At 47.9% G+C, this 26559-nt stretch overlaps 9 protein-coding genes across 9 annotated transcripts; 7 read left to right on the top strand and 2 right to left on the bottom strand.

The window, feature by feature from the left end:
• Window positions 1–785: 785 nt before the first annotated feature.
• F4812DRAFT_450902 (uncharacterized protein) lies at window positions 786–2015 on the top strand (the record flags this gene model as incomplete). Its single annotated transcript, XM_047936145.1, has 2 exons — window positions 786–1388; window positions 1446–2015. 2 exons carry the CDS (start codon window positions 786–788, stop codon window positions 2013–2015), a joined length of 1173 nt encoding a protein of 390 aa, XP_047790565.1.
• A 29-nt stretch (window positions 2016–2044) lies between these two features.
• On the bottom strand, window positions 2045–3243 carry F4812DRAFT_359966 (uncharacterized protein). The gene has a single exon (XM_047931828.1). It carries the CDS (start codon window positions 2943–2945, stop codon window positions 2478–2480), a length of 468 nt encoding a protein of 155 aa, XP_047790564.1. The 5' UTR covers window positions 2946–3243; the 3' UTR covers window positions 2045–2477.
• Window positions 3244–4255: 1012 nt separating this feature from the next.
• Window positions 4256–7608, top strand: F4812DRAFT_450901 (uncharacterized protein; the record flags this gene model as incomplete). Its single annotated transcript, XM_047936144.1, has 2 exons — window positions 4256–4617; window positions 5121–7608. 2 exons carry the CDS (start codon window positions 4256–4258, stop codon window positions 7606–7608), a joined length of 2850 nt encoding a protein of 949 aa, XP_047790563.1.
• Window positions 7609–8293: 685 nt separating this feature from the next.
• On the top strand, window positions 8294–9388 carry F4812DRAFT_458680 (uncharacterized protein; the record flags this gene model as incomplete). The annotated part of the gene is made up of 2 exons (XM_047937397.1): window positions 8294–8939; window positions 9135–9388. The coding sequence occupies 2 exons, from the start codon at window positions 8294–8296 to the stop codon at window positions 9386–9388; spliced, it is 900 nt and encodes a 299-aa protein (XP_047790562.1).
• A 573-nt stretch (window positions 9389–9961) lies between these two features.
• F4812DRAFT_359920 (uncharacterized protein) lies at window positions 9962–11247 on the top strand. Its single transcript, XM_047931827.1, has one exon. The coding sequence runs from the start codon at window positions 10066–10068 to the stop codon at window positions 10846–10848; it is 783 nt and encodes a 260-aa protein (XP_047790561.1). The 5' UTR covers window positions 9962–10065; the 3' UTR covers window positions 10849–11247.
• Window positions 11248–14241: 2994 nt separating this feature from the next.
• Window positions 14242–17202, top strand: F4812DRAFT_426036 (proteasome regulatory subunit C-terminal-domain-containing protein). The gene is made up of 4 exons (XM_047933979.1): window positions 14242–14487; window positions 14549–15038; window positions 15108–16435; window positions 16512–17202. Exons 2-4 carry the CDS (start codon window positions 14756–14758, stop codon window positions 16653–16655), a joined length of 1755 nt encoding a protein of 584 aa, XP_047790560.1. The 5' UTR covers window positions 14242–14487; window positions 14549–14755; the 3' UTR covers window positions 16656–17202.
• A 2-nt stretch (window positions 17203–17204) lies between these two features.
• On the top strand, window positions 17205–19642 carry F4812DRAFT_426032 (acyl-CoA N-acyltransferase). The gene is made up of 2 exons (XM_047933978.1): window positions 17205–18482; window positions 18550–19642. Exons 1-2 carry the CDS (start codon window positions 17388–17390, stop codon window positions 19453–19455), a joined length of 2001 nt encoding a protein of 666 aa, XP_047790559.1. The 5' UTR covers window positions 17205–17387; the 3' UTR covers window positions 19456–19642.
• Window positions 19643–20561: 919 nt separating this feature from the next.
• Window positions 20562–22435, bottom strand: F4812DRAFT_359832 (uncharacterized protein). Its single transcript, XM_047931826.1, has one exon. It carries the CDS (start codon window positions 22253–22255, stop codon window positions 20837–20839), a length of 1419 nt encoding a protein of 472 aa, XP_047790558.1. The 5' UTR covers window positions 22256–22435; the 3' UTR covers window positions 20562–20836.
• Window positions 22436–24321: 1886 nt separating this feature from the next.
• On the top strand, window positions 24322–26324 carry F4812DRAFT_359704 (uncharacterized protein). The gene is made up of 3 exons (XM_047931825.1): window positions 24322–25183; window positions 25362–25695; window positions 25786–26324. The coding sequence occupies exons 1-3, from the start codon at window positions 25072–25074 to the stop codon at window positions 25937–25939; spliced, it is 600 nt and encodes a 199-aa protein (XP_047790557.1). The 5' UTR covers window positions 24322–25071; the 3' UTR covers window positions 25940–26324.
• Window positions 26325–26559: the final 235 nt, after the last annotated feature.

Genomic DNA, 26559 nt, shown 5'->3' with positions numbered 1-26559 from the left:
TTTGCTTATTAACTTTTTATTTCGTTTTAACTTTTTAAATTTTTTAATTTATTTTTATTTCCCCCAAACCCTTTAAATTATCCCCCCCCCCCCCCCCCCCCCCCCCCCCCCCCCCCAAAAGCCGTTACGAACGCCGCCCCCCGCAACCCCCCGATTCGCGGAGTTGGTAATAAATGCTCTTGGTAATCTGCATTTGCCATTTCAAGATACAATTTACATTGCATTGCATTACCTAAGGTTGGGCGTGCATGATGATAAACTCCAAGCAGAAGTTGTTCTTTAGCAGGATTCATCATACTAGAGCGGACCTGTCGATCCGTCTTACACCCCCGAAAGGAATGCGTTTCTTTACCTTTTGGGGGAAAGCAGCGGCAACAAACGGACCGGGACGGCCCCGTCTCCCCGTTCTCATCCCATCCCTCACCCATGAATAGATCCCATCGTCTAAGGCCTAAGAGCTTACATGTACATATATATTAATCGCTTAGGACATCTACATTCTTATACAATGTATCAGCTCGTAAGAAGAAAAAAAAGAACTAAACAGAAAAAGAAATATAAACGAGAATTTTTCAGGTGCTCTGCCATTTCCAGGGTTGTAATTTGAGTTCTTCGTAGTTGGGTCACAACGCTACTACGTGATCCCCTCATGGTAAGACTTCCCCTCCCCGAGGTCTTTTTTTTTTTTTTTTTTTTTTTTTTTTTTTGCTAACTCTCCCATCAAGGCGTCCGAAGGGAGGCTCGCGCTCTCAGCGCTTTTTCTGGGGATGGGACTCTTTGGAGTCATGGCTACCGACGGCCAGCTCTTCGCAGGTCCGCTAGGTAAGCTGTTAAGAGACATCGCCCGGGGGAGCAGCGAGGCCGTGACCTTGATTGGCGGCCCCACGCCTTTCAAGTACACGTACACGGGCATCGGGTTCGTCGACGCGGTCATCTCGCACTGGACCGCCTTCGTCGCCGCCCTGGTCGACGACCCCGAGCTCCGCTGGAACACATGGGCGCTCTACATCGAGTCCATGGGGCAGTTCTGCGTCGGCTGGGGTCTGCTGCTGCTCGAGTGCAGGCGAGCGGGGAACCGCGGCCTCGCCGTGAGCTGGGCCGGAACGCTCGGCGTCGTCTTCCAGGCCATCTCCTGGGCGTTTTCCCTGCCGCTGTACTTCGGATTGCATCTTCTCACGTCGCCCATATCGAAGTTGAACGGTAATGGCGGTAAGATTACCGGCGAATCTGCGCGAAAGCTCTTGTTCGTCGACCTCTGGGACCTGGCTCTTATGCCCATCTCCCTAACCCTGGGCACTCTTATCCCTACTCTCTTCATGAGCTTGCCTTCGCTCTTTTCTTCCATTGGACATTATAGCTGGATTGCATTCTGGATCCCCTTTGGACCGGTAAGTAAACATTGATTGAATTCCATTTTATAGGCACTGATGATATTTTTCTCTTAGTGGACGGTGATTGCTATGGACCTCTTCAAAAGCGTGGCATCCTCCGCAGTTGGTGCTCTCGGCCCAACGGATACCAACGGTAAACCTACCACACCCGGCAAGGGCTTTTACGTCGCTGTGTCGACCGTATACAAATTCAACATGGCTGTTTCCGTGCTCACACATTTGCCATTTATGGCCACATCCGTGTTACCTGGCCCCTTGCGCTCCGCTCTCATTTACGCATTCCCCAGCTGCGCATCCTTCTTCTCGGACATCACGTTCACGAAGACGTGGGTGCCGCACCCCTTCTTCGGACAGCCGGCCATAGATCCGGTCGCCAACGGACCTGGTAGATTTGGTCCCTTGGTCGCCGACTTCTACCTGTTCGATTTGTACCTAGGAAACGGAGCGATGCTTCTATGGGCTTTGTACCTATACCTTAAGCAGACTGGATCATCTCCGGCGAAGGCCATACAGAAGGCCGCGGTCTGGTCGTTCCTTGGTGGGTTTGTCGCCGGCGCCTTTGCACTGCTCTGGGAGCGTGATGAGCTGGTCCAGGAAGGTGAGAATGACGCGAAGAGGAAATGAGGAATTGTAGGAAAGAATCTTGAAGGGATTTAAGAAGGAAGTGGGAAGTGGGAATTTCCATCCCAATAAGTAGTCGGTCTCAACTCGACTTGATCAGTAGACGTCCCGTCTAGCAGATCTGAACATGAAAAAGGAGAAATGATTATATGGATTTTTTGTTAGGCTTCCTAACAAATGTGGCATCCACTAAAGGGCGTCTGAGCCGGGTATGTTGACGTCCCGATAAAATTCTCGGATCCTCAAAATAGAAAGGGGGCGGGAGGGGCGACATTCCGGAAGTCTACACGGTACTGTAGCGATTAGCGTGTTAGTGATCGAAAGTTCGCCAAGCAAGCGATAAAAGCAGGTTATAACATATATGCCGCAGATGATGATTGATATAACCTATGGGACGTTCTTTAGAATAAGACAGGCATGTATCGCCCTTATATTAAATATTACCTAGGTTAGGTAGATAGCGAATTACTTGGAATCGCTCTTTAACTCCTTCAGCTGGCCCTTGCTCGCAAGATACGCAGCGCCAGAGTCGGCCCAGACCTCGTAGCGCACAACCTTATGCCGATCGTCGAACTTCAGCGCATAAGCGAAGACCTCATCCCAGCTGTCGCGCGTCGCCGTCCACGTAAACCTCGCGGCGCCGCGAACAGCGACGCGGTTCTCGGCGGCGTCGACGATATACTCCGCAAAGCGCATGTCCTCGTAGCTTAGGCACGAGGAGACGGTGTCGAAGTATTCCCGGACGCCGTCGCGTCCCCGGAACTCGCGGCCGAGAAAAGGGGCGAGCTCCTCGAGGCCGTGCTCGTACGCCGAAATATCGGAGGAGGAGGTCGAGAAGTGGCTTAGGATCTCGTCCGGTGGCTTTTTCTGCGCGAAGCTTTCGCAGAACGCCGTGGCAGCGTTGAGGAGGTCTGTGCGCTTGTGATGGGGCATGTTTTACAGGTTATGCAGATGTAAGAAGAGTTGATGAAGCCTAAAGATTGATATTCAAAAGATTACTATCGCGATGCAGTTCAAATTTTTTTTTAAAAAAAAGCCTCACTTGGTTCATAAGCTTCTTGCAACCATTTTGATTGAAGTCTTAGGTTGAGAACAATAAATAAAGAAAGGAGACTCAGATAATAATTATAATACGTCATCGCTCATTGACGTTTACTGGTCTGTTGCCAGCTGATATAACTCTCAGGCTAGATCCTACAGCTGCCGTCGATTTCATCTTATACAAGATTGACGGACATCCAACCTGCCAGCCTGACAACTCAACATACCTTGTTATTCCTTAATATTTTTGAAACATCTTTCAAGAGCAGCCTTGTTAGGTGTTGTTTATGGGAACCCAAGGAGAACCGAACCCCTGAGATTCAGACCCTTGTTTCACACTGGACGTTACCGAAAAAGCCTCACTGCGCAGGCTTTCATGTTGCCGACCTCCATGGCTTGTTCAGCTGTGTGGTATACATTATCATCTATGCGCCAAGCGCTTGTGCATATCGTAACGTTACTCTACGAGAGCCAAAAATTTTGAATGTCTAGATCGGGGGAGGGGCGAATACTGCCATGCAAGCTACGCTGGCATGATTCGTCCACGTATAGATAGGTAGTTGTCTGTGCTGGCTGTGCTTATTGATTGGGATGTATTGTCCTTCAGCTGAAGCAAAAAGCAATACCTATTTCCGCTCTTCACCAGGTATATTTGTGATTAATCACTTAAGCCTACTTAACCGAAGGCATCTACTTAAAATATGCATATCGGCATATTTACTTGGCAGCTACCTGCTATATAAGTACCTACCAAAGCAAATAGTAATACCTACCTACCTGGTAAATATGCGTCTGGCGACTTTTGGAAATACTAAGAATGTCCAGACCTGCAGTCGATAATGCCTAACTGACGCCCGCAAAGTAGCATGTTTAGGCACCATTGGAAGGCGTAGGTACCTAAGGTACGTATAATGAACCCGTTTTATGACCCTACCTGTAATGCTTGAGATTGCAACGTTGAGGCTGAATCGATACCAAATACTGCCATGCTTTATTTAGTGTAAGCAAGTCGTTCCTACTTTATGCCTACTCCCATCCCAAGTAGTACACCCAATATCATCTGCTGCTGTCACTTCCCATGATATTCCCGTTCTATTAACTATACGTTATCTTGCTGCCATTCTGGAGCGTTACTTAACAGCTCTATCAACACTAATCGAGTTTGGTTTGGAGGTTGTAAAACCAACGTGAACCTGTTAGCTATGGCATCGATTGGCGATATAATCGCCCTTCTCGAGGTAACTCTTAAAACATCTAAGCATTTACGGGGAGTTCGCCACGCCACAAAGGAAAAGGAGCAGTTTCAAGGCCAGATTGAAACCCTACTCTCAACTCTGAAGGGGCTGAGAGCCCGCGATGATTCGATTGACTTTGAAAATCGACAGAACGTCGAAAAACTGGTAAAGCAGTTGCAGGTGCTTACGAATGATCTAGAAAGTCAACTTCATACTAGTTCAAATCCCTTGAAGGCTATATCTCAACGTTTGTTGTGGCCTTTAAAGAAGGATGAAATCAAAGAATCTTTCCAAAAAATTACTGAAATGATCCAATATCTTCAATTGGAGTTAGGGACTATGGATAGGATGAAGCGGTCCAAAGTTGAGCAAGGTGCGTCTATTCCTAATAATCAAGAGCGCAGGAGCGGCCCATAGAGATCTACTTTCTTTTACAATCTCATGGCTAGGTTCATAGATTTCAAGTCTCATTCATTAGATGTTGGCTAACAGAATTGTGTCGGCAACAGAAGCTAGAATGAAAGGGGTCTTTGAAAAGTTGACACCAGCAGTTGCCCCGGCCCTTGGCAGAGTGCCACCACGTGTCCACCACATCACTGAGGGAACTGGCAAGTGGATATTTGGAGAGAACAAATATCAAGAATGGTTTCAGTCGGAGAACAGTTTCCTCTGGGTATTTGGGATTCGTAAGTCACTTTCTACCTAGCTTGCGGATTAGAATTAATACTAACATGCGTCCAGAGGGCACCGGGAAAACGGGTCTGATGTGAGTATTTTGCCTTGTTACATAGGTAGCATCTGAATTCGAGGTTCTGACATATCGTAAAAACAGGACTGTCGTCGGCGACAAGCTTATACGTGACGCTGAGGACCGCAAGGAATTCCATGTTGCACGCGTCTACTGCGACCAGAAGACAGTGGAAACTCTTGATAATCATCTCGATATTGTCATGAGCCTTTGGAAGCAACTTGCTGATTCTGTAGACTTCAGGTTGGATGATGAAGATTTCAAGAGCCTGGATGCCAAGCTTGAACGCATCAAATTTCGAAGCAATATTGACGAACGAGAATTGAAGATGGGAATCTTCGATAAGACCATAGCCCAGGGAGGGAAAGTCATTCTCATTCTTGATGGACTCGACGAAGTACCCGAAACGCTGCAGTCAAAGTTGATAGATGATCTCAAGGCGATACAGGGGCGAAACCAACAATGTCTGCTACTCGTGTCCTCTCGCCCTTATGCTCATATAACGGAGATGTCCGAGAACGATTCAAAGTTCAATTTGGAAGCGAAAGAAATTGACATCCAGCTTTACGTTGATGACAGAATTTCGAGGAAGAAGCAAGAGTTTTTCAAACGTCCCGATATCGCCGGTCATATCATCTCAAGCCTAACCGGACGATGTACGGGAAATTTCTTGATGGCCAAATTATGCATGGACGAGGTCTTAAGGGCTACGAATGAGTATGACTGCAAAGAGACCATTAAGAGTCTACCAAGGAGCGCCCAAGAAGCGTACGATCGAGGATTGGATCGGCTAGCAATCTTAAACAGCAATAGACGGACCGAGACGCCACTTCCCTGTCATGCAATTCAAGCCCTCTTTTGGGTTGCTTTTGCCTTGGTTCCCATGACAGATCGACAACTGAAGCAAGCGCTAGCCGTTGATGAAGGGGACGAGGACTATCACATCACTAAGGAAACTCACCTCAGTATCGATACTCTATGCGGCGAACTTGTGATAGTGGACCCCTCAACTAGATTTGTCCATAGTGCTCATAAAACATTTACTGAGCACCTGATGATGGACAAGACTAGGGAGCGCTGGTTTCCAGATATTCGCGAACATATTCATTTGACTTTGATGAGATACCTTCTACTTAAATGCATGAGAGAACCGGCGGATGATGCATTCGGAGAACGATATCCCCTGACTGAATACGCGATGCAACTCTGGGGTGACGGTCTTGGGAAGATCCTAAAACCGAAAACTCAGCTTTGGGAAACTACTGAACGATTATTGAAAGCACCGTTCGACCAATGGAATGAATACCTCAAGCATGAAGCAATGGATTTGATGGATTCGAGTATTGAAGGGTGGGATCCAGATTTTGAAAGTCTCGGTCCTGGAACTATCAGTGGCTTACACTGGGCCGTATTCTTCGGTCTCCAGTGTTTTGTTCCTTTGCTACTCGACTACGAAAAGCAAAACCCTATCACTAATCCTGTCTCTAGGACTCCACTAGGACTGGCCGCTGCACAACACAAAAATGATATAGCCAGAAAGTTAGTCGAAAATGGGGCTGAAATTAATATCGTCCTTAGCCATGATCGACCTGTTCGGCCGCCGCTTTACGACGCAGTTGATTATGAAAATGGAGAACTAGTGTTCTATCTTCTTGAACACGGAGCCGATATGACATTAAGACGACACGATAACAATAAGTCGCCGCTTGATATCGCCTATGACCGATACAACGAAGATGTTACTTCAATTCTAGCAAGTTTCATTTCGGGTCGAGTTCCAACAAAAGCCCAAGAGTTACAGTTTCTTGTGAGAGGTGGATTTAGCACTCAGCTCAAGAAGGCTATAAATGAAGGCCTCGATGTCAATCACCCATGTGAGAATGGAAAGCGGGCCCTCGATTATGCCTATGAGCTAGGTAATCAGGAAATCATCGATATATTGGAAGCTAATCATGCTACGCCTTTACTGAGTTGGCCTGCCTTCAAAACCGAGTCATCTCCATATCCGCAAAACCTCCCTGAACCCTGGGGCAGTGGTCACGTTGTTACTAAGCAAAAGTTATGGGACATTGACAAATGCTCTCTAGAGTACTGCAGGTACGATCCGGATAGTGACACGGAGGTTAAGGGTGACGCAGAGAGTATGAATACAGACGGAGAAGATAAGGATTCAGTCCTTCTTCTTCAGGTCCCAGTGGATAGTAAGCTCAAGCTACCATTGAAAAGTATTGTTTTCGAGACTTACTCGAAACATGCAAACGGGTGGGGCGATGAAACGAAGAACACGACGTATCTGAATTCTGCGAGCAGCTGGTACGAGGTCTCCGTTAAGCATGAGCAAACGAAATCACAAGCTTTCAGAATCCAGAACAGTGTCGATGTGTCAAACTGGTTCAGGCTACATACAAACATTTGGAATCTCAAGGAACTCGAAGTATACTTTCCGGCAAGGGCGCAATTCATGAAGAACATTCAGCACGGCGATACATTACAGGTCTCAGCTCACGCAATGGGTTATAAGGCGATCAATCAGATTGCCTTTATCCGAGTTAGGATTTGTGGAGCCGAATAAAGCGTGGAAGGTACCTAACCTATGCTATAACATAAGGTTATATGAGGTAAAGAAGGATATAATAGTGAAGTATACTGTCTCTAGATAAAATTGACCTATCTGAGTGTTATATTTAGCACACCCCTAAGATTAACAACAATCATCTTCTTCAAATATGGCTATAGATACCTAGGTAGGTACATATTCCGGGATGATTCTAACGTAATGCTATCGTTAAAAAATATTGTGGTAGGTCTATGATGTTTTCTTGCTTGCCAAGAGCCAACATCAAGGCATGTCTCTGAAGAGCTTCCTAAAATAGGAGTCAACGCCGACCTAGCAAAGAGAATAATGCAGTCGCATTCGTATTGAACCAGCCATCCAACTGCACAGTTTAGCCGTTAGTGAAAATCACAAGACGCTAACTGGCGCCACTGCTTCAAGAAAACTCGCTGCCATTTTCCCCGGAAGCCCTTAATACTACCATAAACCGGGGAAATATATTGCGCACGAGGTCTTCCATAGTCTCGACCTTTCCATAGTTCAGTTCAAGAGTATTTTAACACCAATGCCCCGACAAGAAAAAAACAATCTTCGACTAAAAGCACAGGTGAGTGAAACAAGCAGATCCGGAAGCTTGCTACAGTTACTCCTAGGTGAATCCAATATATTTCCACTGGGGAAATTATTGCATACTTTAGTAGTGATGCTATTCCACGTCTTATTAAAGGCTTTATTATTTGAGCTCTATTTCGGGCAAGTCTATGCTACTGTCAATGCGACCGCATCGAGCAACATAAGAGCTATATACTTATTCAAAGATGTACTCAAGTCAAACACCACCGCTTTAAAAACCTCTGGCTTCAATTCCCTTATCATCTTCGGTGTCGGAATCCTCGAAAATGGCGACATCATGTACTACTCGAACACCCCAGGAAGCCAAGACACGCTCATCGCTTCTGGCGGTGCCTACGTCGGCGGCACAGCGCTATCTGACAAGGTCCGCTCGTTCAAGGCAGGCGATACCGGCATCAATCGGCTTGAGATCTCCATGAACGCCCAGCATGTCCGGGAACTAACGCGCAGCCCGGGAACCGGCTCCGAGACGACGCTCTATCGCAACTTCGAAGCGCTGAAGACAGCTTGGGCCCTCGATGCCGTTAACAACGACGACGAGTCTATATACGATGTCACTAGCACTGCGGCCTTTGCCAAAATGCTTGGCAAAATAGGGTATAAATATACTATTGCGCCCTATACAAACACTGGTTTCTGGAGAAACGTGAAGACGCAGATTAACAACGGGCTCCAAGAACCGAATTTGCTACTTGATAGGGCGTATCTACAATGCTGTATGTAACATTGAACACCGCCACCCCGCCCCTCCTTTTATGCCCCCCTTTCCGCACTATGGATTGTCTCGGAAGCCGACGTTTCATCGTCAAACTGACTAAACTATTACTGCTCCCGTGATATATCTGACTACCTACCTAGCGAGTCCAAGTTTCGCTAGAAGAAAAAGAAAATCTTACTGATTCTTATGACAGATGACGGTGGAGCAGGCAATGATCCTGGGAACTGGCAGAGTACTCTGGGCCTGAAGGTCGTGCCGCTCGTGTGGGTAACGAACGACTCCAAGCCGTCGCAGGGCATAACAGCTACACAGGCACGGTCCAGGTTTACCAGCTGGAATTCGCGAAGTTCTGTAGCCGGAGGGGGATATTGGAACGACTATGATATTGAAAAGATGGGGTTGTCATACACGGAATACGGAGACGTTTTGACCAGTATTTTCCCATAAGAATTCATGTGGATGGTATAATATAGGGATATATGTCCAGCTACGTAAGAAAGGAGAATAGAAAATAAAAAGAAAAAGAAAATAAAAAGGGGATCCAAGTGGACGGATATTGAAACAAGCAACAATCCGGAATTGTCCTACAGATGACGTAAATATTAACGAAATGTACATGATGTCGATCAGGGGGCGTTTTTGGGGGCGAGGGGGACAATATTTACCTCCTTAAGCTATAATTATCAATGCCGGTATAGATTATGATGAGAAAATCTATCCCTCCAGTATTCCAGACCTTGATCCTTATACGTAATGAATCTCCAGGAAGAGCTATCAATGCCAGACTGCAAAGCGAGAATGAATTGGGTATCTTCTTTTCTTTTTTTTTTTTTCTATAGGAAGCAAGAAGCATAATTTCGTTTTCCGTGACGCCTCCATAAATTAGCCCTAACATTCGTAACTCGGCATCGTGCATGAAGCCCCGGGATGGCCGGTTTAAGAGGTCGTACAACTGCACCTACGAGCACGTGAGGCTGGCGCCCACTCCGGCCAATATAAAAACCTGATGTTAGACGTCCCCGCATTCTACGGAAATCTCAACAACCTGGGCCTTGCCCTGAAATTCTGCCCATCGTGCGGCGGACCGTTCTATAATTCGACACTATCGGACGCCTCGTCCCACCATGGCGAGCCAATCAAGGAGCATCTTCCTCAGCCTCCCCCTGGAGATCCGCGAGGAGATCTACCTCCAACTGCTGGGCTTCCGCGACGACGTCGAGGTCAAGTCGCTGTCCCCCAAGCTCGACCGCTGGATCAACTCGATCTGGCACGATAGCACCCATTCGGATTCGTGCTGCGACGGGGATTCCAACGGGTCGAGGGGGAGGACGAGTATCCTTCGCGTGTCGAGGCAGGTCGGCGGGGAAGCTCTCAATGTGCTGTACCAGCGCAACACCTTCGCTATACATACGCACGCCGAGTGCTATGACAAGCTCCTCAAGTTCGGGACCGCCAACATGCGGCGCATCCGTTCCCTGAGACTCGTCGCACACTCTCACGAGCTAGGGTACATGGAGCCCGTCAAGTTCGATCCCAGGATCTGGGGCCCGCTCCTCGCAGATCTGGCGCACCTCTCCCTCGTCCTGCAGCAGCCGTGGAAGTCTCGGGGCTACCGCGACCACAACGGTTTCGAGGAGGACTTGCGGAAGTGGCGGGTTTGGCTAGAGCCGATCTTGCAGTATCTCGCCAGCAATATCCCCGAAAACACCGCCGTCAGCGTAGACGACAACGGGTCGGCGGAGACGAGCGACGTCGTGCATAGATGCTTCCTTTCCGGCTACCAGAGGGTGCAGACCAAGATCGGAGATGAAATCTTCGAGAGGGTGTTGCCGTCCGATTCTGATTACTGGTACGACGACTATGACATGGGTTCTGCTTATGGCGGCGCTGTTAACTGGTCAGATTAAAGTCGAAACAAATTTCTGCGTCCCTTAGGTAGCTGCCCCTGAGAATTTGAGGTATCTCTCTTGCACGCACCGATCACGCAAGTTGGGTATTATTATGGTAAATTTCGGGCAATTGTATTATAGAAAATCACATTACGAGGTAGAGAGGTACCGGTAGTATCAGTGTGCAAGATTAAGATGGAAGGGAAAGAAAAGTGGAATTACGATTAGTTGAAAAGTTGCTGCCTCCTATGAAACGATAGGTAGCTCAGATACATACGTTATAAGACCCTTAGCTCTTATGTATTCCTGTCGGAAGAAGTATATGTCTATGGTGGATGTCATATACAGAGTGAGTCCCAGGATCGTAGGTATATGCAGGATACTAGACTGAACTAGTAATGTCTAGCCTTCTATCCCCTTATGAGGGAGCAGACTACCCTTTATATAGACAGTGGAGCCTCATACTATCCAGTATACCCCTGCTATACCCTCATACCCCTGACACTAACTATCAATTGAAGGACCTGCTAGCAGAAATGATGAACAGAATCACATTGATCTTCATGGTTGCTTCAATTTTTCTCTATATGTCAAGCTTCTGCTTGAAGCCCACTGCCAAAATACTTTTCATCTCTACGAAACACTTCCTCTGATACATCATCCGAGCTAGTTTGGTTATTGGCTGTGTGAAGTGGCTGGTTCGAAACGCGAGAGCTTCGTTTCTTAGAACCAATTATGCCTAGCGTTCGCTATTCGCAGGGAGGTAAGGAGAGACCCGGATATAGAATTCACATAAAGCTCTACCGTAGATCCTCGCATGGAGCACGGAGTTCCGCCCTGGTGGGAGATATTGTCGTGGTCAGGTCGTCGGACGACATCCCACCGGGGTTTAATCCTAACAGTGGTTTATACCAGATATGCTGGTGAATATGGTCGACCATTGACCAATGTTCTAGGAGTTGAACAACTTGAGGTTATAAGGTGCAACTACACAAGGTTGAGAATCCGCTCCAAGCCTTGGTATAGCTTGAAAGAAGATTATCAAGAATTTGTCTGAGGTTGAAGCAACACTGGAATACCAGGGGCTAAAGTTCGAATACTATCTGTGACATTCATTGATTTCCCTTTGCTTGAAGAAAAATGGCAATGCCAGTATCATACCGCTTAAGGATCATATCTCCGGTTTTATCTGGTCTGTTTTGGTCGATATCCCGGGGATAACCTAGGCCCGGTAAGTCTTGCGGTTAAATCCGGGCCGAAACTCGGGAACGCAAACTCCGGAGAAAGCAGCGGCATCCGGTGCGCAATTTTAACTGTAGGCAGCCTATTCGTTACCTGTGAATAAATATGTCTTGAGTGACTTGCAGTTTTTGTTAATGTGGTTGTCTATAATAAGTATGAGTCTCAACTTAAGCACCAATGGAGACAGTAAGATGGTCATGACTGTAAAATACTTAACGCTAAGGATCACACTGAGGGGTCCAGCAATCGCATCAAAAGAGTTGCTGTTATAAGAGTATATTAGATCTCTATTTCAACTTCTAGAGTCGAGATATCGCCGGTTAGTAATAGGCTAGCGATTAGATAGGGAGCATCTAAACCAATCACTTGCTCGAAAATGACATGTCTTGACAGCGATAACGGGGTCAACCACACGTTCGTTGTGTGAAGACAACATGCTGAAGGCTATGCAAGATAGCATCACCTCTGAGATTCAAGGTCTTGGTATCAGTCTGTATATCCTTCTCGTGTATAATTTCTACCTACTGCGTACCTAAGTATGAGTTGAGCCTAGGCGGCGGCGGGCCCGGCAGCTTCGGGTTTGACTTTAATCAGCGCACGTTCGTCGAGTCCGGAGAGGGCACGGTGCCCATCCGCTTAGACATGTGGCCGCGGTGCGGACGAGCGGGCCGTCGCCGCCCTTCTGAGCCTTAAGGAGCTGTATATTATTAAGACTACTTTGGTTGGGTAACATAATCGACCCTCTCAACATTCGTTTACTCTAGTGTTTTCCTTGTGGATTCTCGACTCCATGATAATGAGGCTGTTGATTGGCCGAATTGCTCTTAAGCGTATATGAGCCTGGAATCAACATAGGTGTTGCTCCCTCATAAACTCTTGTCTTGTTGTAGGTACCTAAGGTATCTGAGGATACTGAGGATGTAACAATAAAAAAAACTGTGAAAATATTCATTCCGTATTGGAAAGCGAGCAAGATCCCTACCTTCTAGATATATACCTACCTAGGTACACATACATATCATTGGTTTCCTTATTGCTTCGGCATCATGTTTAAGCGTATAAGAGACGAACGGATAAGAATGCATGGCTTGCTTGCTTTTCCTATTCACCTAACTACAAAATATCATTTACTACCTGCCTTGGAAATCGACCGTTTTCTTCAGGACAAGTGGAAAACGGGCAGATCGCGGGAGGGGAATACTTAACTATACCCAAGGTGATAGCGCCTGTGAAGCACGGACATGTGGCAGTCCAAGTCGACGACCTATTGGGCGACCGCGTAAGCAATGGTACAACGTGTCCGAACATATGAAGTCGCTAATAAATTTTATATGGAGGCCGGTATATGGATGCCGTGTTTTGCTACAGTGTAATTAATGAGTGTAGTACCCATCGATATTTTGTTTCTTATCAGCCGTTACAGTATTATTAAAGTGAGATCTAGAAAAGGTTGGCTTATCCGCGACAAATGCGGCGCAGATCAAAGCCTCTGAGGCTTGATTTCGGTCGGAGTTCTGGGAGAACGGCATCGAAAAAAAGGCTGGCCATTGTCTTTCAATACCTGTACCTTTAACAGTTGATAACAACAATGAAAATAAGATAGAATAGTTATAAGTATCTATAACTAATAAAAATATATCAATCAAATTGTTTTTATATTACATCCTCAGTGTGTTGAATTTGGCTTTATATTTTAAAGGTTTAAAAAGGTGGAAGGAGTATCGGAAGTAAGGTATGATATTATTGCACAGGACCTAATTGTACAATGCATTATTTTATTTATTAGGACAGCACGCCACTTCCATTCTTAACGCCTTTTGTGTCTCGACAGGCACCAATTCGCAAACGTCACTCTTGGATGGATCCCTGAATTAAAGACCAAAGTGGATACCCGGTGTACAGGTTACCCCATAAAAAAATCAGTACCGAAAATACCTTATCTGCTGAGTGATCCTTTAGCCAAGATCTTTGTACCCTTGGGTCCAAGCTTTCGTACCTTTTTTTTGGAGTGCATCTTTTTGAGCTTCTTCTACATTAGGTAGTAGGCTCTAGGGCTTCCGGCAACCCACCCAATTCACCTAAGCAGACCTAAGCAGAACCCCAACAGACCTAAAAGGTGGTAAAGCTCTAGGTAGTTTAGGTACCTTAGATAGCTACAGGTAGGTACCTAAGTCAGGCGACAACACAACTCTTTCCCGGGGGCTTTTCGCTTGCATCACTCTGACCCGTCTTGATTTTGGTACTTGTGACTGAACAAACGACATCAATTTCCTCCCTTCTACTCATCCCATCTTTCATAATCGCCCAATTTTCAACCAACTCCCTCAATCCAAAACCACGTCTCCTAGTGCGTGTATCCATATCATATCACGCACATTTCTCTTTTTTCTCTATTTTGTTTTATGAAGACACCTGGTTTGTATTTCCCCGCTGCCGGCCGACTCTGAACCAATACAGATACAGATTCTTACTGCAGGGTCTCTCCCCCAACGTGAGCGCGCTTCGCGATATCACCTGTCGGCTGTATCCAGTATCGTCATCACCATCATCATCACCATCACCACCGTCGGCCCACCATTCCCAGGGTTCCAGGTCAGCACGTCACTCAACATCGACCTATTCGTCTATCAAAGGTCCCAACCGCCTTCCCCCCTCAGTCTAAGTCTATTTCTCCTCAACCGATATGCCAGGGAAAACGCCTCATTCAAACGGTAACGAGCCGGTCGAGAACGGTATTAGGAACAACCAGGACGTCGATATGACCGACGAGAAGTCCTCACTTAAAGGAAAGGGCAAGAAGGGTGCTAAGGAGGGCGAAGATATGACGGTCGTTGTTCCCCCTTCAAAGACCACAAAGCAATCGTCTCAACCGCCTGCGCCCGATGCCGACGGTGACGTCGATATGGACGTGGACAAGCCGGAGGATCTCGAGGTTAAGGTTGACCCTGTTACCCAGGCCATCACAGGTACACCCAATACCATCACCCAAACAACCTTGTGTGTATACGTATCTAACATGTTTTCTATTGTCATAGATATTAAGAGTAATTTTGCCCTTCTCGACCGCGCAGTTGCCTTATTCGATGCTAGATTCACGTTGCGAGCTTTAAGATCCCTCTCTTCCCTGCGGAAGCGTCTTACCCCGGATATTCTAGCTCAAGTCATCGCCGAGACCTTCTCGGTCTCAAGCACATCTGCTAGCGTGGCTAAGCAACTTCTAGTCGCTATTGGAAAAGAAGATGTGCCTCTAGGTCGCCAGGCTAGTGCTGAGATGGAGATTGATAGCGAGCCAAAGGCTCCCGCTAAGAACGGAAATAAGAAGGAAAATAAGGAGGTCATCCCCGAGATCGACATCTTTCTGAGCATCTTGGTTCAAGTCTATCTATTTGACTCCAAGCAGTTCCAGCAAGGCGCGGAATTTTCCAAGTACCTATCAGAGCGCATCCACTCCCTAAATCGACGAACCCTAGATTCGCTTTCTGCAAAGGTCTACTTCTATTACTCTTTATTCTGCGAGCAGCTTGCTCCATTGCCGCCATCTCCTCAGTCTCCCCTCGTTGCGATCCGCCCGACTCTCTTGACGGCTCTTCGGACCGCTGTCTTGAGAAAGGACATCGACATCCAGGCCTCGGTTATTGTTCTCCTTCTCCGAAGCTACCTACTAACATCCCACATCTCTCAAGCCGATCTTCTCGTATCGCATACCCAGTTCCCCGAAAATGCCGCCAACAACCAGGTTGCACGTTTTCTTTATTACCTCGGTCGAATCCGAGCTATTCAGTTGCGCTACACGGAAGCCCACGAGCATCTAACAGCAGCCACACGAAAAGCGCCAGCGAGCTCGTGCGCTTTGGGTTTCGCGCAAACTGCGACAAAACTCTTACTGGTTGTAGAGCTGCTGATGGGTGACATTCCTGAGCGCGCTACCTTCCGCGTCCCCAGTATGGAGCAAGCTCTTCGCCCGTACTTCTTGCTCGTCCAAGCCGTGCGGGTGGGTAACTTGGAGGATTTCGAAGTGGTGATAGCTGACCATGCCGACACATTCCGCCGCGACGGAACGTACTCGCTCATTCTACGTCTTCGTCAGAACGTTATCAAGACGGGTATCCGTATGATGAGTTTGAGTTACAGTCGTATCTCGCTGCGCGACATATGCATCCGCCTGCATCTTGGTAGCGAGGAGAGTGCCGAGTATATTGTTGCTAAGGCAATCCGAGATGGCGTCATCGAGGCGACCCTGGACCGCGAACGAGGTTTCATGAAGAGCAAGGAGGTCGGTGATGTTTACGCTACAAGGGAGCCGGGTGAGGCGTTCCATGACCGTATTAGAGCCTGTCTTGCGCTCCACGATGAGAGCGTAAAGGTACGTGTTTTTTTTCCCCTCTTTTAATCCTAATTTCGACTACTTTGAATGTAACCAAGCTAACTTTTTACGAAAGGCTATGCGTTTCCCTATGAACCAGCACAGGCTCGAGCTTAAGAATGCCCAGGAGGCCCGTGAACGGGAACGTGAAATGGCGAAGGAGATACAAGAAGGTGACTTGGATGAAGACGACCTCGGTGGAGACTTTGAGGGTATGTAACATAATTTAACCCGCGTGTATTCTGAAATGGGAAGAACTCCGGGCGCTACTTTCTCCTCCATCAACGGCCTATAATGGTTTGGCATGCAAGAACGGAGGAGCCAGCTTATCTGCATCGGTGAAAGTTGTAGTTTAGTGACCGAGACAAACGAAGAGGCCACCATATTGGGGTGGCTAAATGTAAACAAAGTCATTCGGCTTATTATTGTAATAGACATCGACAGAGAGGAGAGCCTTTTTTTAGTTTTTATCTTGTCCAGCCGGGAAAGATGTGTATGAAATAATAGGTTGTTCCATGGCAAGTGAGAAGGACACCTTAAACAGCAAATCTAAGCGTTCGTTGGGACCGCCCTCGTCTTTTCAAATATATAACAAGTACAAAGGTACATTGTAATGTCATGATATGGTAGAGTATAGGTAATTTGGTTGATGCTCTCCGTGTGGTCACGGTAAAGGGTATCACGTGGGGTACTCTAGGTACCATACCAGCATTAGGTATTATTAGACTAGGCACCTGATGTATTGTTCTACATTATGTCGTATGGGGGGAAAGCTTAAATCCAATTAGTTACGTAATCATTCCTTTTACCAGTATCTCGACTCTCAACTCTTTTCCTAATCAAACCATGCATCTTTTTTGACTTTTTATTGAAAATCGTTCTTGTGTCACAAATTATGGGCTGAGGTAAAATCTATATAAATAACTCGTTTCAACGAAATCGTTGGTTGAAAATGGCGCCTCAGAAGCGCAAGAGGCAGCACGATGCCGAACTCGAATTACCGCGTCGCGCGACTCGACAACATCCTTCGCCCAATAATGACGAACATCTATTGAGGAGCGGTCGCGTACGCGCTGGTTCGATTCGGAAGCCTTACATGTTGTCGCGCGCAGATAGAATATCGGAATATAACGGGGAGGTTAAGAAGAGGGTAGGTAGACCACCCAGCAAACAGAACCGCGCGACAGCTGGACATGTCGCGTCGGATACTGTATCAAAAGAGAATTCACGACCAAATAATAGTAATTATGAAGAGGAAGAGCAAGAAGATGACAGCATCGATGAGCTGGCCCATTCTCCGGAGAATTCGTCGCAACAAAAAAGGAAAGTGATAACGAAACGACCGCCCATAGGCTCGCCCCCTCCACAAACAAGACTTATACCTCCCAAGTCGCCGTTACAGCATCAGCATCAGCATCAGCAGGTCTTAAATCAGTCAAATCCACAAATAAAACCATCCGTTATATCGACACCAAAGCGTCCTACTACCTCCGATAAGCCGCTCAAACCGCCCCCTACACCGCGCTCCGACCGCAACATCGATAAGGTCGTGTTGGGCAATATCTGCTTTAAGGCCTGGTATCCTTCTTACTACGGAAAGGAAGTACTAGGCGATATATCAAACCATACCAGTGCGGGCGGGAAAGACGGCAGAGACGGCGGCGGGAAGATAGGTGGTAGGATAGGTGGTGGCAAGAGACAACCACCGCCCATGCTCGAACGCTTATACGTCTGTCCGTGCTGCTTCAAGTATAGCAGGGAATTAGTCGCGTGGTGGGAGCATGTCAGATGCTGCGAGAAGTCGTTTGAAATGCCCGGCCAGAAGGTGTATACGCATCCCAAAGGTTTGGGGACGAGGACGAGGACGGTAAACATTCCCTCAGCGTTCTCAAGTAGCTTCACGACTATAGCTACCGAGACGGCTGGAAAGGGTAAAGGAAGGAAAAGGAGCGACGGGGGTGCGGCTGCGGGTGCGTCGACAGTGGAAGAGATGGTTAGCGACAATGGAGAGTGGAGTGTGTGGGAGGTTGACGGGGAGAAAGATAGGGTACGCCACCAATCCTCAGAAACTCCGGTTTTGCTACGACATACCACTGACTGGGTCTATTCAATAGTTGTTCTGTCAAAATCTATCCTTGTTCGCGAAGCTATTCCTGGATAACAAATCGGTATTCTTCGATGTGACCGGATTTAACTACTTTCTTCTCGTCTACACGCCTCCACCACCGACTCCCGACTCGCAGTCACCCCCGGAGCCTACTATCGTCATTCCGAATTCACAGTCGTCTGTAATAACAGCAATTTCTGCTGCTTCCCAACATACCCCAACGTCGCAGACGAGACCGCAAGTGGTGGGATTCTTCTCAAAGGAGAAGCTATCATGGGATAATAATAACCTCGCATGCATACTGGTTTTCCCACCGTGGCAGCGCAAAGGCCTAGGCGCCTTGCTTATGGGCGTATCATACGAGATCTCCCGACGCGAGGGTATCCTGGGCGGTCCCGAGAAACCTATCTCCGAGCTTGGCAGAAAGGGGTACAAACGATTCTGGGCGGGCGAGATCGCGCGGTGGCTTCTGGAACTGAAGATTCCGAACGAGGGCCGAGGAGAAGAAGCTAGTAAGGACAAGGAGAAAGAGAAGGAGGAGAAGGAGAAGGAGACTGAGGTGGTGATTACTGTCGAGGATGTTTCCAAGGCCACGTGGATCGTGCCCGAGGACTGCCTAGCCGTTCTCCGGGAGATGGACGTCGTTGAAGACGCAAGCCCTGGGTCTGGTTCTACCGGGGCGGCTATTACTAATGGATCGACCGAGCGGCGCGGCGGTAGTATCAGCGACGGAGATGCCGAAGCGGAGGAGTCGTTGTCGAAGGCGGCTCCGCGCGTCAGGCTCGACAGAGAAGCTGTTAGGCGCTGGATCAGCGCGAACAAGATCGATCTTACGAAGACGTGCGACCCGGACGGGTTTGTAGAAGGGTACGCGGTTAAAGAGGGAGGGGATGAGGAGGCGGATGAAGGGTAGGAGGGTAAGAGAGATTGATATGCGCGCGCGCGAGAGAGAGAGAGAGAATAAAAGAGGAATAAAGGAGGAAGAGATGGAAGATAAACGAGATACCCCCTGCGTTCCGTTAAGGTTCTGGACGCATAATATGTACATAGCTGGATATTAAATATTGAATATTGCCTGACCTAAGCAGGCGGCTTCCTAACGTTTATGCGTGTTGATGCTGCAGTTGATCTCTATGGAGTATGGCTGTTAGAGAATATTTGTTGAGGTAGCAAGGGTGACTTTTTTACACGGAGCGGTAATCAAATCGTACCCAAATCCCATCCTAGGCGAAGGTACTTTTCAGTGATAGATATATTTTTATTGCTCTTGATGCTTGACATTTCGCTCCCTATCGATTGCGTTACTCTCCTTCCCATTCTCTAATGTGACTTACTGGAAACCTGCACTACTCGCTTTGATATTCACGCTATAAACTTGGACTTTGCTCGTGGCACATCGAGATATTTTATTATGTTAGGTACTTATTGCCCCCTGAAGCTGTTCCGTCTCCTACGAGCGTGTAGATTATGAACGCGTGGCTACAACTAAGTCCCCTATCCTGAGGATGTCTAAGCCGAGATGGGCTCGGTCTCGCCCGGGCGGAATTGTCACATCATGAGCTACAACGGGAATGCTGATTTGGAACCCTGTTTTCTTTATATTGAGAAGGGAAGAAAAAAAAGATGTTTTTATGATTTGCCAACATATGCCTAAGAAGCGAAAGATGCGCAGAAGATGAGATCTAAACCCAAACCCAAAGCAAAAAAGCAAGACATACATACATGACTGATTCATGCAACCCATTCATTCATCATTTTTGTAAAGGACCGCCCCCATTCACATTCATATCGCTCGCCTTGCTCATTTTTTTCGTTTGTCGTAACAGGGAAAAGGAAATAAAGGGAAGAAGAATAAAAATAAAAAAAGGCCTGCCCAATGTAGTGTGCCGGAGACATATGCTGTAGTACCAAGGTAATGTATGCTGTCCTACATGTGCCAGCTGAAGAATTCCTCAACAAAAAAAAGCCCAAGCCCATGTACCGTACGTATGCCAAATGTTATTTCCCTCGAGGCATCATACTTTTTTTTCATCTCGTTATCATTGCCCAGTGGTCATATCGTATCGTATCGTATCGTTTTTCATTTTTGTTGTATGGAGCGCGTGATGCATGATATGGGGAGTTTGGGAGGAGGGAGATAGGGAGATAGATAGGGGTAGGTAGTACTATGATGGATGGGAAGAATCCTGCTTTTTTTCTCTTTTCTTTATTCACGTGGCAAGGCTATCCCTGCCATACGAGACAGAGAGAGAGCGACACACACACACAGAAACATGCGGGTTTCCTCTCTCTACCTAATTAACCTCGGACCCGTACAACGGCCTGCGTTTGCCGTCGAACTCGTTGACCACCCTTCGAAAGCGGCCGACCATCGACGGCGTCCCCGGCGGCATGTGCCTGCGCGTGCGCTTGTACCCCTCGTCCCCGACGCAGCTGATGCTGTCCTCCGGCGCGATGCTCTCCACGTCGTCGTCGTCGTCGTCGCCGTTCTCGCCATCCCAGCCGACCCGGCTCGCCGGAAGCTCGAGGTCCCGCGCGGAAATGCGGCTGTGCGACCTCGAGGGCGGGCGTGCCGCGCTAGCAGCAGCAGGTGGTGGTGCCCGCTTGCTGCGCGTCGACACGTACGTCTCGGTTTCCACCTGCCGCGGCGCCCGGTGCTTCGAGCTGCTGCGCGCGCGGTACTCGGACTCCCCGGCGTAGCGGGAGGGAGTGGCGGTGTGCTTCGACGGCGCCGCCGAGTACTTGGACGGCGCGTAGCTGCGCCGGTCGTCCTCGCCTACTTGGCTGCGGTATTCCCGGTCCATCAGGAGCTTCTGCTCGTACTTGGAGCCGACGTTGCTGATGTATTCCACGTCCGCAGCCGTCGGCGGGCGCCTCGTCGAGGCCTCGCTCAGCCGCCGGGACCGGCTGGCCGTCGTGTAGTGGCTCGAGTGGCGGCTCGCGCGGTCGTCGAGGTCGTCCGCCGCCCTGCTCCGCGCGGGGGGCGCCTCGATCTGGGCGTACCGCGCCCCGTAGCTGAGCGGCGGGTACTTCTTGTCCTCGGCGTACCTGGGCTGAGCGTTTGCGTGGGGGTCAGAGTAGGATGCGCGCCGATGCGTCGCGGCGTCGTATTCTTGGCGCTGGGCGTTGCGCTGCCGGCCGTTGCTCATGAAGGCGTAGGTCAAAGCGCTGCCCACGGCTACGCCGACCGCGGCGGCACCGAGGACCGTGCCCATGCTAGAGCCAGCGCCGAAAGGCCCGGAAGTCTCGCGGGGCGGGGGCGGGGGCTCTACGCCGGTAGTAGTGGCGCTCCGCTTCACCATGGCTCGAGGCTCTGATCGTGAAGGCATAGATGCGCTGGAATTCGCACGTGTGAAGCTAGAGCGGTATCCGGCGGAACAGACGACCTCTATTATGTTACCGTCCAAGTCGGTGACCTCCACGCGGCCGTCGTCGTAGGTGTCGATTTGTATATCGGGCTCCGCTCGCAAGGCAGCGGTTCGAAAAGCAGATACGACAGAAGGCGACTGGGCGGAAAGGACTGCACGGGATGGTCTTAAGTGTTGGCCTGGGGCAAGTTTCTTAACTTCTAAGACGGGTGTACCGGAGGTACTGTCACCGAAGACTATGGAGGAGGAATTGGCGGAGATATAGCGGAGTTTGAGGGGTTGGACGATAGCGGCGTAGAAGGAGGCCGAAGAGGGGAGGTCCCTAACCTGAAGCGGCGGCTGCATACCTTACCTTAAGTCACACTTCTTGGGGGGGTATAATGCTGACAACGTATTGGAAGAATGGTAAGCGGTTGGGGACATGGAAACTTCGAAGAAGAGAACAAAACAAAAAACTAGAACCAAAAAAGCAAGATCTCATTGACTTGTATATTTCGAGAAGCAATAGACGGTGATGAACGACTGGAGACAAGGCAACATAAGGCACCAGATACGCAGCTACACGTGTAACACGCCGGGTGTATGTAACAAGGGACTGAGGGAACTACATAGTAAGGGGTTAAAAAAAAAGGTCCAAGCTCTCCGGGGGGGTATCGTGTACACGTAGCTGGCTGGCTGGAGTTGTGGTGGGAGGAGCCCAGCTGGGCTAGGTTAGCAGGTTAACAGGGTAAATTTTTGAGATACGGTAAGGTACGGGCACATAGTAGTGTAAGTGTGGTGTATAACGGGGTTTACAAAAGAAATCAATCGAGATCTCATCGAGATTCAAGATAACTATATATTGTTCTATTACATTATATCTCATCATTTGTAGCGATCCTGTTGATATTTCAATTGAAGCAATCTCCAATTGAATTGGAAAAGAAGCTAACCGATGATCTCTAGGTTAATAAGATAAGATCCTTTTTTAAGGTTGAGAGATCTGATAGGTTGGGTAACCCTGTGAAATCAATAGCAGTGACACGTATAAGAGCTACCCCAAAGCGAAGATCGTATTAAGTCCGAATCGACAAGTCACGTGAATTTCTTTACCGCTGAATTGGATGAAAGAAGTACGTAGGTACTTAAACCGTACATGCATTTCGGTACTTCAGACCGAAGGATATGCTGGAAACTTGCTGCACCATGACCAGCGCATTGAAAAATGAAATGGGTCACATGGGATGAAAAAGAATTTGCGCCATCGGTTCGAGAAACAATGTTTCAGATAAAGAACATCCGTTATGATATACATATATGTGTATATACTTGCCAATTGGTGAAATCTACCCCTTTCTAATAGAGTGAAAGTAGGACTATTAATAGGCATAACTAGTTGATTTTTATGGCGTAAAAGACAAGCTTGATTTCGCTTGGCGGACACGAAAAAAAAATAAAAAATAAAAGAATAACAACCTGAGGCAATGAGGCTTACAAAAACCGCAACCTGCAGTTTACCGGCAGAACCGACATCCCGGGAATCTGAGTGGCTCGAAAAAACTTTTTCACATTGTGCGACCCACAGCCTTACATTTTCCCATTCCCTCTCCCATAATACTCCCAATAGAAAAGTCTCTTGCCGGGAAATTCCCAACGGAAATTTGCATGGCTGCAGGCATTGATGCTATGCTGTAAAACCGGCCCTGGAGGGCACACCTTCGCATACATTAGGTACCTACATAGTTAGGTACCTGTAGTGAGTGAAGCAGTGATCGATGTCAATCCTGGTTTGTCTAAATAAGCGTCTCTCATTGGCCACTCAGCCGAAAATTAAAAAGTTAGATCGAAGGGTTGAGCTGCAGTGACAGCTACAGTGGCGAGGAAAAGCTTCAGGTGTCACAGCTTGAGCAGCTTTAGCAGTTTTAGCAGTTGTTGAGAGCTAATCCCGGTTGGCTTAGGTGAGCTCAAGCACTATAAAAGTTGGTACTGCACTAGCAGCTTAGAAGGACCGAGGGAAAAAAGAAAACAATTAACCCTTTCCTTGGGGAATTCTTCGGGCAGGTGCCGGAGTCCAAGAGTGCAATCAGGCCGTTTTGAAAAAAAGCTCCTTCCTCCCGGAATCCGAGGGTGCTTCGTGCCTTTTATCCTTTCTGTCCCGACTCCTTCCTGTTTGCTTTATTCTCTTGATGATCCACCCACGTGTTTATCAAAGTCTCAAGGTTGTTAACGCTGATGACATGCAGTGGAGCTTTATAGAGGGTGGGGGTCGCTTACAGGTACAATCTCACTTTTTTTCTTTTATTCTTTTTTGTTTCCTCTTCTTGGTCATAATATAAGACTTCACAAGACTTCATATTATTATAGTTTGTTAAACAGAAATATACTCTTAACCTATTAATACAAGCTTATATACATAATATATTTATTCAAACTTGAGAATAACATCTAAAAGACATAATATAAGGAAGTCCTTAATTGGGAAAATTAGCGAAGCGGTGATCGTCAAGACGAAAAAAAAACCTCAAAACTTTTTGATAAATGCGCCCGGGATGCCGGTATAGGATGACCCGGTATTCCCCGAAAGGTAGCCCTTCGCTTTACCCAACCGTCAAAAAAATTATCGACAGCCTTGTCCTGATCGGGTAGTCCTCTACTACACAGTAGAAAAAAAAATTGCGATCAAGTTTAGATCAGTACCTTAGGTCAAAGGCGTCCCACTTTCTCAACCCACTCGTCCTATGAATTTTCGAGTCGTAGTCTTTCCCTTAGCATTACCTAGTACCTAAACCTACCTGAAGCAGCTTGAGGTACTTCTGGTCTCTCAGGAAACTTCCCAAGGGCCGACGACCTTACGCTCATATCAACTATTGCACTGTGTCCCCTTAGGTACTTACCCCCCTAGGGCCTGAAGGTACCCAGCTGCTAACTAACTTAGCAACCAAGTAACCAAGCAACCACCGACCCGGACGATTCTGTTCCTCTAGTTTCTTTCCGAAGCTCTTACTTCCTTTTCTTCCTTTCCCACTCACACACCAGTCAGCAAGCTCAATTTTTTTTTTCTCTCCCTTCGACGATTTGGACCAGCTCCTCCCCTCCCATCCCATCTTCTCTTTCATCAGTCATCTTTGGTCTTTTCCAACCAATACCTCTCTCCCCTCCATCTCATATCCACGTCTATCACAATGGCCTCCGCTCGCGTTGTCGCCTCTAGGCTCGCTTCCTCCATGGGCACCAAGGTCGCTCGACCTGCCATGCGAACTCAATTGACCAGCGTTGCTGCTAAGCGAACCATCAGTATGTTTTGATTTTTCTTGTTTACCTTTTAATACTTGATGAGGTATACAAATAAAAAAAAGAAATAAAAAAAATTCATGTCGATGACATCAATTGATACTTCAATTGCAACTGTGAAAATTTTTTTCTTTTTTCAATGTTTGTTTGTGCGCTTGCTGACATGTGCTCAACCTCCCAGGCAATGCTACTCCCTTCCAGGCTGTCAAGCGCCAGCAAGCCTCCAAGATCCTGAGCGCCACTACCCGCCAGGCTTTCCAGCAGACTCCCCGCCGAGCATACTCCTCTGAGATCGCCCAGGCCATGGTCGAGGTCTCCAAGAACTTGGGTATGGGTTCCGCTGCTATCGGTCTGACTGGTGCTGGTATCGGTATCGGTCTCGTCTTCGCTGCTCTCCTCAACGGTGTTGCCCGTAACCCCGCCCTCCGTGGCCAGCTCTTCTCTTACGCCATTCTGGGTTTCGCTTTCGTCGAAGCCATCGGTCTTTTCGACCTGATGGTTGCCCTCATGGCCAAGTTCGTACGTAACATCCGAAAATCCCGCAACCGAACTTTTTTTTTTTTTTTTTTGTATATCGGGACAGAATACTAACATATCGGAAATAGACTTAAGCAACTTAACCTCCATACTTACGGAGGCTGGGGTTCACACTACGGTCTGGAACGTGTGAATGAGCAAATTCGGAGTGAGGGGTACACCGCGATAGGTTTTCGTGCCTTCACCGTGTTCAATAGGCGAACCAGCATTAGAGTAATTTAGAGGTCCATAGACTCCCGTGGAAAGGGGATAAAAACCTTAGGGGGAGGGTTTGCATTGCATTCAAGGCATGTAAAGATGGGAGAAAACTCAAGGCCACCCTCTTGGTTGGCGTCTGTAAAAATACAACCACCATCTTCACCAACACTACTACTACTACCACCGCTAAGACTTCCCCTTTTTTGTCTTTTCTTTCATGTCTGGTGACGAGAAAAAAAGAAAAAAAAGAAAGGGACGAGAGAAAATGAATCCGTAAAAAACTGTCCAAAATGGACTAATCTGAAGAAATTCCACTCATCAAGTATTTTTGATATCTTGCCTCTATCGTGGTATGGCCTGTAAGAAGGGGAGGGGGGACCCGTTAGCAGAGGCCAGCCAGCTCCTGGTCACTTGGGCCATCCCCGCGATTTGCGATTTGCGCGGTTTTCCCGCTTAAAGATCTTGGTCCACCGAATTCGCTTGATTCCCTCCCTGCCTCCTTGCCTTCCCTGGGCGGCCCGAGGGTAAGGTATCATTCCACGAGCAACGAACTTTTTGCCGTCTGTATTGTACTGTACGTAGGTATTCTCTCTCGACTAGGGACTAGGCAAGGTAATAATTAGCCCAAGAGAGAGCACAGTAGC

This window comes from Daldinia caldariorum (assembly GCF_022478825.1).
Source record: "Daldinia caldariorum strain CBS 122874 unplaced genomic scaffold F4812scaffold_7, whole genome shotgun sequence".
In the NCBI taxonomy this organism is placed as follows: Eukaryota; Fungi; Ascomycota; class Sordariomycetes; order Xylariales; family Hypoxylaceae; genus Daldinia; species Daldinia caldariorum.
The sequence above is the reverse complement of the archived record's forward strand: the minus strand, read 5'-3'. Positions and strand labels throughout refer to the sequence as shown.